Raw genomic sequence first — 12,267 nt, 5'->3', positions numbered from 1 at the left:
ACTCTGAATTTAAAGCCATCTTCACGGGCTAGGAGGGGGGAGGTAGGGGAGGGGGGAGGGGGAGTTACTAAACAAGAGTTCTTTTTTTTAATATTTTATTTGTTTATTGTGTATACAGTCTTCTGCCTGCATGCCAGCGGAGGGCACCAGATCTCACTCAAGGTGGTTGTGAGCCACCATGTGGTTGCCAGGAATTGAACTCAGGATCTCTGGAAGAACAGTCAGTGCTCTTAACCGCTGAGCCATCTCTCCAGCCCCACTAAATAAGAGTTCTAAGGCTTTCATTTACATCTGTCTAAAGTCTTCATGTTCGTTCTGCTAAACACGCATGAGCCTTTCTTCTAGTCCTTTCTCTGTAGCTTCCCGTTGTGAGCTCCATCGTATGTGAATTATAATTTTGCTACTAGGGCCATTTAATCATGTAAGGCATGAACTCTGCTATATGATACTAACAAAAGCTGCAGATTTCTTAATATTATGTAAGAAATGAACACAGAACAGGTTGAAGGATAAACAGAAAGGACATGTGTCAAGACTGGAGGTTGTAGACCCACATCACACCCTGTTCCTATCCACACTGACTATTTCCATTCTCCACTGAGGAAGGTGGTGGATGCTCTGTATGAAACAGAGCTGAAACAGCGAAGAACAAAACAAAGACAGCAGTAGTCTGAGACATGACATACAGTAGAGGAACTGAGACACAGAGAAAATTATTTTGGGAGGGCTGATGCCAAGTTATGAGTGAGGGGAGGGTAAAATCTAAGTGGACAGTGCTGTTTGCACAGTAGAGACACTGGTCTTTCCTCAGCTGGAGAGTATCTTCACAAGGCTGAAGAACAGGCCTGACACTTTGTGGAAGCTGAAGGGAAGGAGTCTGGCAGGGCAGCTCCTGAACTCACCTGGTGTCCCACTGTTTTCTTGTGCTCTTTGGTCATCTGGCCAGGTCGACCCTTGGTGGGCTTTACAGGAACTCGAGTGAGAGGTGTGCGCCCTGATGAGGTGGCGGAGGTGGGACTGATGGCCTTCTCATCGTCTTGAAATAGTTCTGGTAGCATCTTAAACTGAGCCAGAAATAGTAAAAAGAAAATTGTACTCTATAACCAAGTACAGAGGCATCACAGCTAAAATCCCAGCACTTGGGAGACAGAGAGCAGGATTACGAGTTCCAGGCCAGACTCAGCAATGTTGTGACTTCAAGGCCAAATGAGACACTATCTATCACACTAAACCCAAACAACAAAAACTCACACCCTAAACCCCAAATGGAAAGGAAGCCACTGCAGGTGACACATTCCAGATACTTCTAATAAATACATATTCTCGTAGATGGCTATAGTCAGACTCACAGGAATAATCACCATGTTAGGAGCCAAAAAAAATAAGGGACATATAAATGTCACAAATATAGACACAAATATAGATAGAAAAACAAAATAATGCTACAACAATATTTGGGGTGAAACAAACTCAAACGACTACATATGACCTGAGGATCTAACTAATCCAAAGAAAATGTCAGTTAAAAATACAACTGGTTTTGAATATAATTATTTTATAAAAAATATTAACCAAAGACTGACTTTTACTATCTCAGTTCTGCAAGGTGCTTTCTGTAGCAGAAACAAAGGACTAGTCCAGGTCTGCAGGTGTCTGAAGATGTAAGCACTAACTCAGAACACCCTAGAGTCTCAGTAAGATGGTGCTATGAACAAGCTTTCAGTACTGAAAGGTAAAAGTTAATGGTGAATTAATAATTGTAAGAAAATAATTTGGATTGTATAAAAAAGGAGAAAACCCTGCTATTATCCTGTGTGACTTCAAGAAATTTAAAACTTTAGTGCAGTTACCATAATCATATGAGTTTTGTGGGGAGGTTTCAAGACAGGGTGTCTCTGTGGCTTTGAAGACTGTCCTGGAATTAGCTCTTGTATACCAGGCTGGTCTCGAACTCACAAAGATCAGCCTGCCTCTGTCTCCCAAGTGCTGGGATTAAAGGCATGTACCACCATGGCCCAGCAATCATGGGGGAGGGGTCTCACTATATTACCACAGGAACTAGCTATGTAGATTAGGCTGGTCTCAAACTCAGAGATCTGCCTGCCTCTGCCTGCCGAGTGCTGGGATTAAAGGCATGTGTCTTTAATAAATGAGTGGATACCAGTCAATGTAGTTGGATGAAAATCTCTGAAACAAAAAAGGCCTGAAACCAGTCTACAGCAATATCTTGCTCTATGGACACATTTTTTCTAGAATGAGAACCCATGCTTTGTTTAAGCTAAATTATTTTTGACAAAGTATTAACAACAGAATGGCATGCTTTAATTACAGATTAAAGTGATATAGACCTTTCAATCATACTTAATGACTGTCACTGTGAAAAAGTTTGCCTTGTACATTAATCCTATAAATTAAAAAAGTATTAATACTCATTGCTTATTAAGAGTTAAAAAAACACCTTATCTTTCTATAAACATGTGACTCATCTCTGAGGGTTAAAACTAGGATTTGGTCTTTATGTGATGCTTATATTATTAACATAATTGAATATAAAAAGTTGTTATTTTGAAAATGAGAATCCTATTATCTATATGCTATTTCACAGATGTAGAGGATTCTTTTGAAATAAGACCGAAAAACAAGAGGGCCAATCAGTAACCGATAGAGTTCACATGAGTATTTTTGCTTTTTAAGTTAGTACTTGCAGCATCAGGTAACTTGACTTCCTGGTTTGCTCCCTCGGGCTGACTGTGTGCTGCTCTCCCAACCTTTCTTAATAAAGGTCAACAGGAGTGGTAGAGACCAACTTAACTAATTATACTTCCTTGCCATCTGGAATATTCTTTCTCCTAGTGGAGAAGCAGTGGTTCTAGTGTTTGTTCTCATGAACACTTTGAGTCACATCTGAAATTACAGCCATGATGGCCCAGAGTCAGTCTCCACTTAAATGGAGTGCAAAAGGCCATGCTTCTAACAAATCCCTCCACAATGACAGCAGAAAAGCCCTCTTCCCTGAGTTTCACACAAAAACACAGGAGAGTGTAGAGCCACTGTGGAGACAATGATTTAGAGCTGAAAGGCCACAAGACAAAGTGGTTAGGAGCAGATTAGCCTGAGTTTAACATAACTCGGGAACTTAGCAGTCCTACACCTCACCTCTTCATCTGTAAGAGAAGAATGGAATACCACCTCACTGCAAGAATCAAATGTATCAACCTCTGAAAGGTACTCAGCAGAAGACCAGACACATTAAGTAAGTGTTATATATTTGACAAATTAAGAACTTTTGATAAAAATTTTCATTAGAAAAATCATTATTAGTATTAAAATACTAAAGCTAAAGCATTTAACATTTTATAGAACATATCCTGATAATGGCAAGTCTATCCATGGTAGTTACCTTGCTTGACTTAAGGACTTTAATTTGTTCTTCAAAAACAGTGTCTTTATTCTTTTCAAGAAAGCCTTCACATTGGTACTCCACCTGAAATCACATGAAAAAATATCTCCTTAACTGACAACACTTTTGTTTTTGTTTTTGTTTTTTTTTTATTTATTTTTCAGTTTAAATTTAGATAAGAAACAAGGCTGCTTTTTCCCCAGGGAGGGTGAGGCCCTCCATGGGGGTGTCCATAGTCTGTCATTACATGTAGGGCAGGGCCTAGACCCTTCCCCAAGAGTTCAGGGTGAGAGTGCACCTCACATTGTTCTATGGGAGTCCAAAGTCCGTGTGTATACTCGGGATGGGTACTGATCTGCTGCCCAAGGCTCAATAGATTCCCTAGGCCTCCTCACTGACACTCACATTCAGGGGGGTCTTGATCAGTCCCATGCTGGATTCCCAGGCTGATGCCTGGGATTCAAGAGTTAACCTTTGTCAGGTCAGCTGTTTCTGGGGGTTAAACCAGCCCAGTCTTAATCCCTTTGATCATCAGTCCTCCCTCTCTGTTACTGGCTTTCTTGAGTTCAGCTCAGTACTTAACCGAGGGAGTCTGCCTCTTCTTCGATCAGACACTAAATGAAGTTTCTGTTTCCCAGACTCTCTGGCCATGGGATTGTAGGCTGGTACTCCCCAGATCTATGCCTAAAATCCACATATGAGAGAGTGCATGCCATGTTTCTCTTTTTGTGACTTGGTTACCTCACTCAGGATGGTTTCTTCTAGTGTCATCCATTTGCCTGCGAATCTCAGGATTCCATTGTTTTTTTCTGCTGAATAGTAAGTACTCTATTGTGTAAATGTACCACATTTTCTCTATCCACTCTTCGGGTGAGGGACATCTAGGTTGCTTCCAAGTTCTGGCTATTACAAATAATGCTGCATTGAACATAGTGGAACAGACATCTTTGTTGTATGAATGGACATCTTTTGGATATATGCCTAAGAGTGGAGTTGCTGGGTCTTGTGGTAGGTTTATTCCCATTTTTCTGAGGAATCTCCATACTGATTTCCAAAGTGGCTGAACCAGTTGGCACTCCCACCAGCAATGGAGGAGTGTCCCCCTTTCACCACATCCTCTCCAGCATAAATTGCCATTGCTGTTTTTGATTTTAGCCATTCTGACAGGAGTGAGATGGTATCTCAGAGTTGTTTTGATTTGCATTTCCCGGATGGCTAAGGATGTTAAGCACTTTCTCAAGTGCCTCTCAGCCATTTTAGACTCCTCTATTGAAAACTATTTAGTTCTGCAGCCCACTTTTTAATTGGGTCCTTTGATGTTTTGGAGACTTGCTTCTTGAGTTCTTTGTAAATTTTGGAGATCAACCCTCTGTCAGATGTGGGATTAGTGAATATTTTTCCCATTCTGTGGGCTGCCTTTTTGTCTTGCTGACTGTGTCCTTTGCCTTACAGAAGCTTCTCAGTTTCAGGAGGTCTTTCTTTAAAGATTCAAAGTTCTTGCGATACAGGTCTTTCACTTGTTTGGTTAGCATTACCCCAAGGTATTTTATGTTGTTTGTGGCAATTGTAAAGGGTGATGTTTCTCTGATTTCTTTTTCAGCCCTTTTATCATCTGTATATAGTAGGGCTACTGATTTTCTTGAGTTGATCTTGTAGCCTGCCACTTTGCTGAAGGTGTTAATCAGCTGTAAGAGTTCCCTGGTAAAGTTCTTTGGGTCATTGATGTAAACTATCATATCATGTGCAAACAGTGAAAGTTTGACCTCATCCTTCCCAATTTGTATCCCCTTGGTCCCCCTTTGTTCTGACAACACTTTTGAATAGATGTTGTCATCATTAACAAAAGCAAATGTCTTTGCCCAGGCTCTATGACTAGCTCTCAGCAAGTGCTATTATCAGTCTTTTCTATTATCGCATATTCCCAGGGGGAAGTGTGGCCATTCACTATAGCTAACTTGAGAAGACATGCACAAAGGACTCTAAGTCCTACCACAGAGCTTCTTGCACATCCATGCTTATTGCTGGACTATTCCTAACAGTTAAGAAGTGGAACAAGCCTCGATATCCATCAACAAATGAATGGATAAAGAAAATGTGGTACATATCTATATCTATCTATACACACACATACATATACAATGGAATTTTATCCATCCACAATAAAAAATAAAATGTCATGAGATCATGACATGATGGGGGAGGTCCTTCTGTATGCTGTGAATATATATTTCTCTTATTGGCTGATGAATAAAGCTGTTTTGGCCAATGGACAGGCAGGATATAGCCAGGCAGGAAGTATACACTAGGAGAATTCTGGGAAGAGGAACGCAAAGTGGCAAGGGAGATGCCATGTAGTTGGTGAGGGAACAAGAGGACTGGGCATCACCAGTAAGCCAAGACAATGTGGAGATTTACAGATTAATAGAAACAGGTTAATAATTAAGAGAGAGAGCTAGTTAGTTAGTAAGCCATCAACCAAATAGTTTATAATTAATATAAGTCCCTGTGTATTTATTTGGGACTAAAGGGCTGCAGGACCTGACAGGACAGAAACTCCATCTACAATGACATTTGTAGGAAAACTGATACAACTGGTATTCATTATGTTAAATGAAATAAGCCTAACCCAGAAAGACAAATACTTCATGTCTTCCCTCATATGTGGATACTGGATATAAATGTGTATATGTGTGTTTGTATACACAGATATGAATGTAGGTCATAAAACTAGAAAAGGAAGTATAACAGTAAGGAAGAGCTCTCAGTGGGGAAAAAAGAAAAGGTAATGGAATAAATGAAACAGGAAGGCAGGACGGTGCCTATGGAATGTGATCACAAGAGGTGGGCAGGGAACAGTGGGAAGGACTGGAGGAGGGGGACAAGTAAGAACAAAGTAAGTAAGAAAAAAAGGATAAAATAAAATCCATAGCACACACAAATACTTAAAGCAACTAGGAGATAGAAGCAGGAAGATTAGGAATTCAAGGTTGGCCTCAGCCGCATAGCAAGTTTAAGACCAGTCTTGCCTACATAGACCATGTCTCAAAATACAAAAATCCATTATCTTATAAAGTTTTAAAAAGCTAATAAAAATAGTTAAATAAAAAAGAAATATGTAACTCTAGTAAAAGTCTGCAAATACCAATTTCCTAAATAAACTGTGATCAAAATAATCTGTCAATTCATGTTCTCCCCACAGAAAAGAGAGCACCTCCCAGGACGACCCAGGAATCTTCTAAGACAGTACACCATCTGCATCAAGCAAAAGTATTCCCCTGAGGCAGCGGTTCTTAACCTGTGGGTCACAACCCCTTTGGAGGTCAAAGCACCCTTCCACAGAGGTCACCTGAGACCACTAGAAAACAGACATGTACAATACAGTTCATAACAGTAGCAAAATTACAGTTAGGAAGTAGCAATGAAAACCATTTCATGGTTGGGGTTCTCTACAACATGAAGAATTATATTAAAGGGCCACAGCATTAGGAAGGTTGAGAGCCACTGCTCTGAGGAGAGAAAAGATTAAGTGGAGAGAGTATGGGAAGAGGTGAGGAGCTGATGATGGACAGAGGGGGAAGATGAGCAAATATTGCATAATTTGGTAAAGTGGGGTGATTTGAGAATTAATTCCTTTTCTTCTAAAACCTCACAGCTTCATCCATTTGCCACTCAAGGGGTTCTACATCCTATACTTCTTAGGTCACCTTAGTGGTTCACAGGACTAGACAATCAGAAAACTCTGTTCATAACGTGTCCTCTAGAAATCTCACAACACAAACTACTCCATAACTCCTTGAAATGTAAACTAGTCATGGGATCACTGACTTGCTAAGAGAACTATAGAACATGTGAAGAACATATTGTGCTTTCATAGAAGGTGACAAAAAATTCAGTCTCTATTCTGAAGTCTGTGAGATCTTTAGAACTTTAGAATGTTGACTGCATTTAGAGATGTAGTATATATACACATCATTTTAAATACCAGAAAAGTTTAGGATAGAGTTGTGTATACCTTACATTACATAAACATTAATATTTCCATACTTAAACATATAAGTACCCTGCTTAATTAGGCTTAAAATTATAAATATATCTCACACTAGTTCAAGTCAAAGATCAGGTTTGGCTGCTAAATGAGTTATGAAAACACTAGTGGTTTTCAGTTTCTTGGATTTCAAAACTTCACACAAAAAACTTTTGACCTGTATTTATTTAATATATGATCCAACTGAAGTTAAAGTAAGAGAAAACCAAGACGCCATCACTGAAGATTGCTTTTCCTAAAATGATCTTAAAGAAAGCAAGCACTGCAAAGAAAAACTAATACTTGACTACTGATTTTTATTATAATTTAATATAAGGTATTAAAAAGGAAAAAAAGACAAAAAGTTTCCTTACTTTGTCAGCAAAATGTTTGATGATGAAGGCTTTGTTTGACATACGGGGTTTCTCAAAGAGGGCACACTTGTTCAAATGTGTGTTGTACAGCTTTTGGGCCCATGTATCATCAGTGCCTTTAGGCATCTTGGGGAAAAAAAGAAAGAGGAATGATTAAGCACTAAGGGTCTTCTGCTACATCAGCAACAAAAGACCAGTTCCTATGTTCAACTTCATTCTTCCTTCTCATCAGCACAAGCGAACAACCAATGAAGGAGGCATGACTGAGGCCTTCCTTGGGGTGACACAGTAAATTTGAGTGATCAATTACCTACACTAGGAGTCATCAAATCAATATTTAATGTTTAACACAATAAAGGCTTTACAAGTTAAAGATGAAATACAACTATTAGGCATACTTTTTTGTTGTTAAATGGAGGTAACATTTATACACAGTGAAATACTAATTTAATTCAGAAAAGTATGAACTGGTAGTTTCCTCTTGCCATTTCTAGGATTTCTGGTTTTTCTTGGGGGGGGAGGGGTTTTGAGACAGGGTTTCTCTGTGACTTTGGAGGCTGTCCTGGAACTAGGCCTTGTAGACCAGGCTGGTCTTGAACTCAGCCTGCCTCCTGAGTGCTGAGATTAAAGGTGTGTACCACCACCACCACCTGGCACTTTTTCCTGTTTTTATATACTTGAATGGAATCATTCTATATACTCCTTGCATTTTCCACTCTTATATATGGTTTAGGTTGTTACTAACCTTTTGCTATGAAAATTGTCATATTCCTCTTATACATACATGCCTTTAATATATTTATAAGTATACTTATAGATTAAACTCCCAGGTCAAAAGGCATAAATGTTTGTGATTCTGCTTTCCTCTAAAATATGTTGTATAAATTCTCACCCTTCATCAAATATATACATGCCAAATTTAAAGTAACCTCAGGATATCATTTTTGTTTTCCTTTCATATTTTTAATTTCAGGTAAGAATGAGTATTTTTCTATCACATACATTCTTTTGTAAAAAGTTTTTAATTTATTAAAATTATTATTTGTGTACTTGGGGGCAAGTGTATGTCATACCCTTACACTGTTAGATCTGGAGATTGAACTCAGGTTATCAGACCTGTATGGCAAGAATTTTTACCCATGGAATCATCTCAGCAGCCCCACATATATTCTTTACACACCAAATATGGCTCTGTATGAGGGCCAACACATGATAGGTTGTGATTTATTATAGATAAACTAAAGGAAGATTAAGAAAAAAGATAGATTCACCTAAGGTCATTCAGTAATAAAGGATCTATAAATAGTAAAGTTAAAGACTATTATTTATGTCAGTAACAAAGAACAACTAGCCAATATTCAAAATTTACAGCTATTTAGAACTATAATTCAAAATAATTTTTGTTCAATTTCTTATATTTCTTTCAATATATCATATATATATCATATTGCTGAACAAAAGACATCAAAGATAAACAAATTAAAAAGAACCTAGTGTCTATTGTTTCTTCAAAATGAAGAAGTAGCCTCTAATTTATCACAATAGCATCTCATGTTATACTTGCACCCACTTGTTGTGTAGCCTTGATGCATCTATTTTAACAGGCTTAAGTACTCCAGAAAATCATAATCACCTTACATTCCTCATCCAGCAAATCTAGAATGCCCAGTTTAGATTCTATAAGATTGATACAAGGCTGATTATCATAGAAATCTATGAGTGTCCATGGAATTTGTTCCTTCATATATTCCTCCTGCTCCAATTTGAAGACATGCTGAAGTAAAGAGAAAGTGACAGTCACTATCATAAAGAATGTAATCAAGAAGCACATGTCTATAGAATACTGAGGAAACCAACACAACGAGATAGCTCATGGCTTCCAGCAACAGCAGCACCGTGGAGAAGCGCAACTGAAATCATGTACAAAAAACCTCAGTCATAAGTATTCATCATGAACAAATAAATCTACGCATGTAATTTTTAGAAACTTTTTTGTTATATTTGGGACAGGGTCTCAATATGTAGACCAGGTTAGCCTAAGACACTCTATGTACCACAGGCCAGCTTTGAATTTGTAAACTGTCTCAGTCTCCCAACTGCTGGGATTACAGGCATGCATCATCACACTAGGCCTATAATTAATTTGAATAGCAGATAAATACAATAGTCCTTGTGATTTTTTAATTCACATTTCCAAAATTGTGTCATGCATTTTTCCTGAACTTATTGCATGGAGCTGTTAACACATGACTGCCTCAGTTGGCACTGACCAGCTATGCAGAAATGTCTTCCAGATTACTGAACAGCTGGACAGTGCTTTCAATGTAAAAAACTGATTTTTTCCAACTTGCTGTGTTCAGAAGTACAGGTGCTCCAGAATTAAATGACAATTGTCCTTGTATATCTGCCTTGATTATTCTTCTCAGACAGGGAATCTAGGACTCACATTTCTGGAATGTACACTGAATACTGCAAGCAGCTACAAACACTGCCAGCCAACTGATTACTCTGCTAAGGACTCCAGGAACCATGTACACTACTGCTTATCTCCAGTTGCTCTTTAATGAGCTTCTGTATTGCTTCTATACTATGTGTCAGCCACTGTGTGTGGTCAACAACACAGACATGGATGCTGCACTTGTGAATTGGAAGAAAATTGGGAGAAATCCAATAACCACAAAGAATAAAATTACAAATGGTAATGATATTACAAACGACGGATATGGGTGATTGGGTAGGCTTCCCTGTGGAAGAGCTTGTGATCAAGTTCTGAATATGAACAGAAGATAAACTGGTCTACATGGGCAGAGTAATCAAATCATCGCCTCTGCTTCAGCCTACTGCTCCAGCCAAATTGGCTGACAACACAGTTTCTAGTCTCTACAGGAGCCAATCACTACTACTGTGTTTTAAATTTTTCTTTACTTATTTCTTCTGGATCCTTTGGCTCACTATTTCTTGCTATTTATTTTTCTAGAAAAAAGTAGCTTTTTGTGGATGTGACCTAACAATACTTATATTCTAGGACCCCAAGCTTTAGAACTCAAAGATGACACAGAGATTTTACACACACACACACACACACACACACACACACACACACACACACTTATGCACTTGGAACTTTCCCACTCTATTTTACACTTATGACAATATCATCTTAGCTCATTTGCAGGAATAAGCCTTGGTCAAAAGATCATCCATACAATATAATTCTAAATAACAAATTTCTTCTGCTCTTATTATTGATAAAGGGGTAAGCAGGGTACCATTAAGAACTAAGGATCTGGGGGCTAGAGGGATGGCTCAGCATTTAAGAGCACTTGCTGCTCCTGTAGAGGACCTGGGTTCATTTCCCAGTACTCACATGTAGCTAACAGCTATCCATAAAAGGTGAAAATCTGGTCCTGTTATTATAGAAAACCTTAGCATTTTTAAGATCATTTCAACATTATCTTACTATATAACAGCTTTACTTGCTAAACAAAGATGGTTAGTTTATTAAAGTACTTATAATATTTGACAGCATCAGACACTCTAAAAGCTTAAAACTTCAGTCCCAAATATACATAACCCCAATCTGCCTCTATGCAAAAAAATTTAATTTTCTTTGCTACTTTTTAGAACTTATTTCATATTTTAAAAGAATATGCTTATCAGATTTTTTGACTTCTCAATATAAAACTTCATTTTGTCTTTGTTTTCCCCATTTATTGGCCCTTATTCAGCAATACATATTACTAAATATATAAACATGAAAGTTTCCATATCAAAATAAAGTTTGAAAACAAGCAGTATTTAAACATAGCACTTTTCCTTAAAGGACTCAACAAAACCTAAGAATGAACTATGATATCTCTAATTTTACCTAACACAACCATCATTGTTTCTTTGAAAATAAAAAGAATGTTTTTAAAAGCAATTTTATGGTTTTACACTATTATGACAATTTATGTACAGATTATTTTGAGGAAAATTTATCATTCATTTCAGGCAAAAAAAAATCAAAAAACAAAAATCAAAAAACAAACCACTTTGTTTAAAGTGGGTGGTTTGGTGGTGGCAAGTCTGTAAGCCAGTACTTAGAATGCAGAGGCAGAAGGTTAGCTCAAAGCCAGTATGGGCCACTCCCAAAATTTGCCCATTGCCATTGCCTCAGTGAAGAATTCAGCCCACTGGAAAGAGAGTTTGTGAGATCCCGACACTTTGCTATGTTGACACAGTAAATGGTGGTTAAGGTATTATAACTCCACATATTGCTGGCTTCCAATCAGCAAACAGAAGGGCTCAGTGTTAGAGCCTGCCCCACTTCATGCATCCCTCATTCAAATCATCTGTCCCAAACGTTCATTATTCCAGATAAGGGATAACAGACAAACATTTTTTAATGTCACATCAATTTTTAATACTCAGTTCCCTTGCAGTTTCACTATTCTAAACACTATATAATAATTATAGTTCAAGAGTTT

At 38.0% G+C, this 12,267-nt stretch overlaps 1 protein-coding gene across 7 annotated transcripts in view; it reads right to left on the bottom strand.

Annotated features, from left to right (window-relative positions):
- Myo5a (myosin VA) overlaps positions 1–12,267 on the bottom strand; it is a 151,400-nt gene that overhangs the window by 62,626 nt on the left and 76,507 nt on the right. For all 7 annotated transcript variants that reach the window (XM_040739870.1, XM_040739872.1, XM_040739873.1 and 4 more), the window contains exons 12-15: positions 9,432–9,572; positions 7,799–7,924; positions 3,401–3,484; positions 903–1,064 (exon numbers count right to left, since the gene is read on the bottom strand). In XM_040739870.1, the coding sequence (XP_040595804.1) occupies positions 903–1,064; positions 3,401–3,484; positions 7,799–7,924; positions 9,432–9,572 (513 nt within the window). The remainder of the gene's footprint in view (positions 1–902; positions 1,065–3,400; positions 3,485–7,798; positions 7,925–9,431; positions 9,573–12,267) is intronic.

The sequence above is a fragment of the Mesocricetus auratus genome, unplaced genomic scaffold, assembly GCF_017639785.1.
Source record: "Mesocricetus auratus isolate SY011 unplaced genomic scaffold, BCM_Maur_2.0 Super-Scaffold_100691, whole genome shotgun sequence".
In the NCBI taxonomy this organism is placed as follows: Eukaryota; Metazoa; Chordata; class Mammalia; order Rodentia; family Cricetidae; genus Mesocricetus; species Mesocricetus auratus.
Note: the sequence above shows the minus strand (reverse complement) of the source record. Positions and strands in the feature narration are given on the sequence as shown.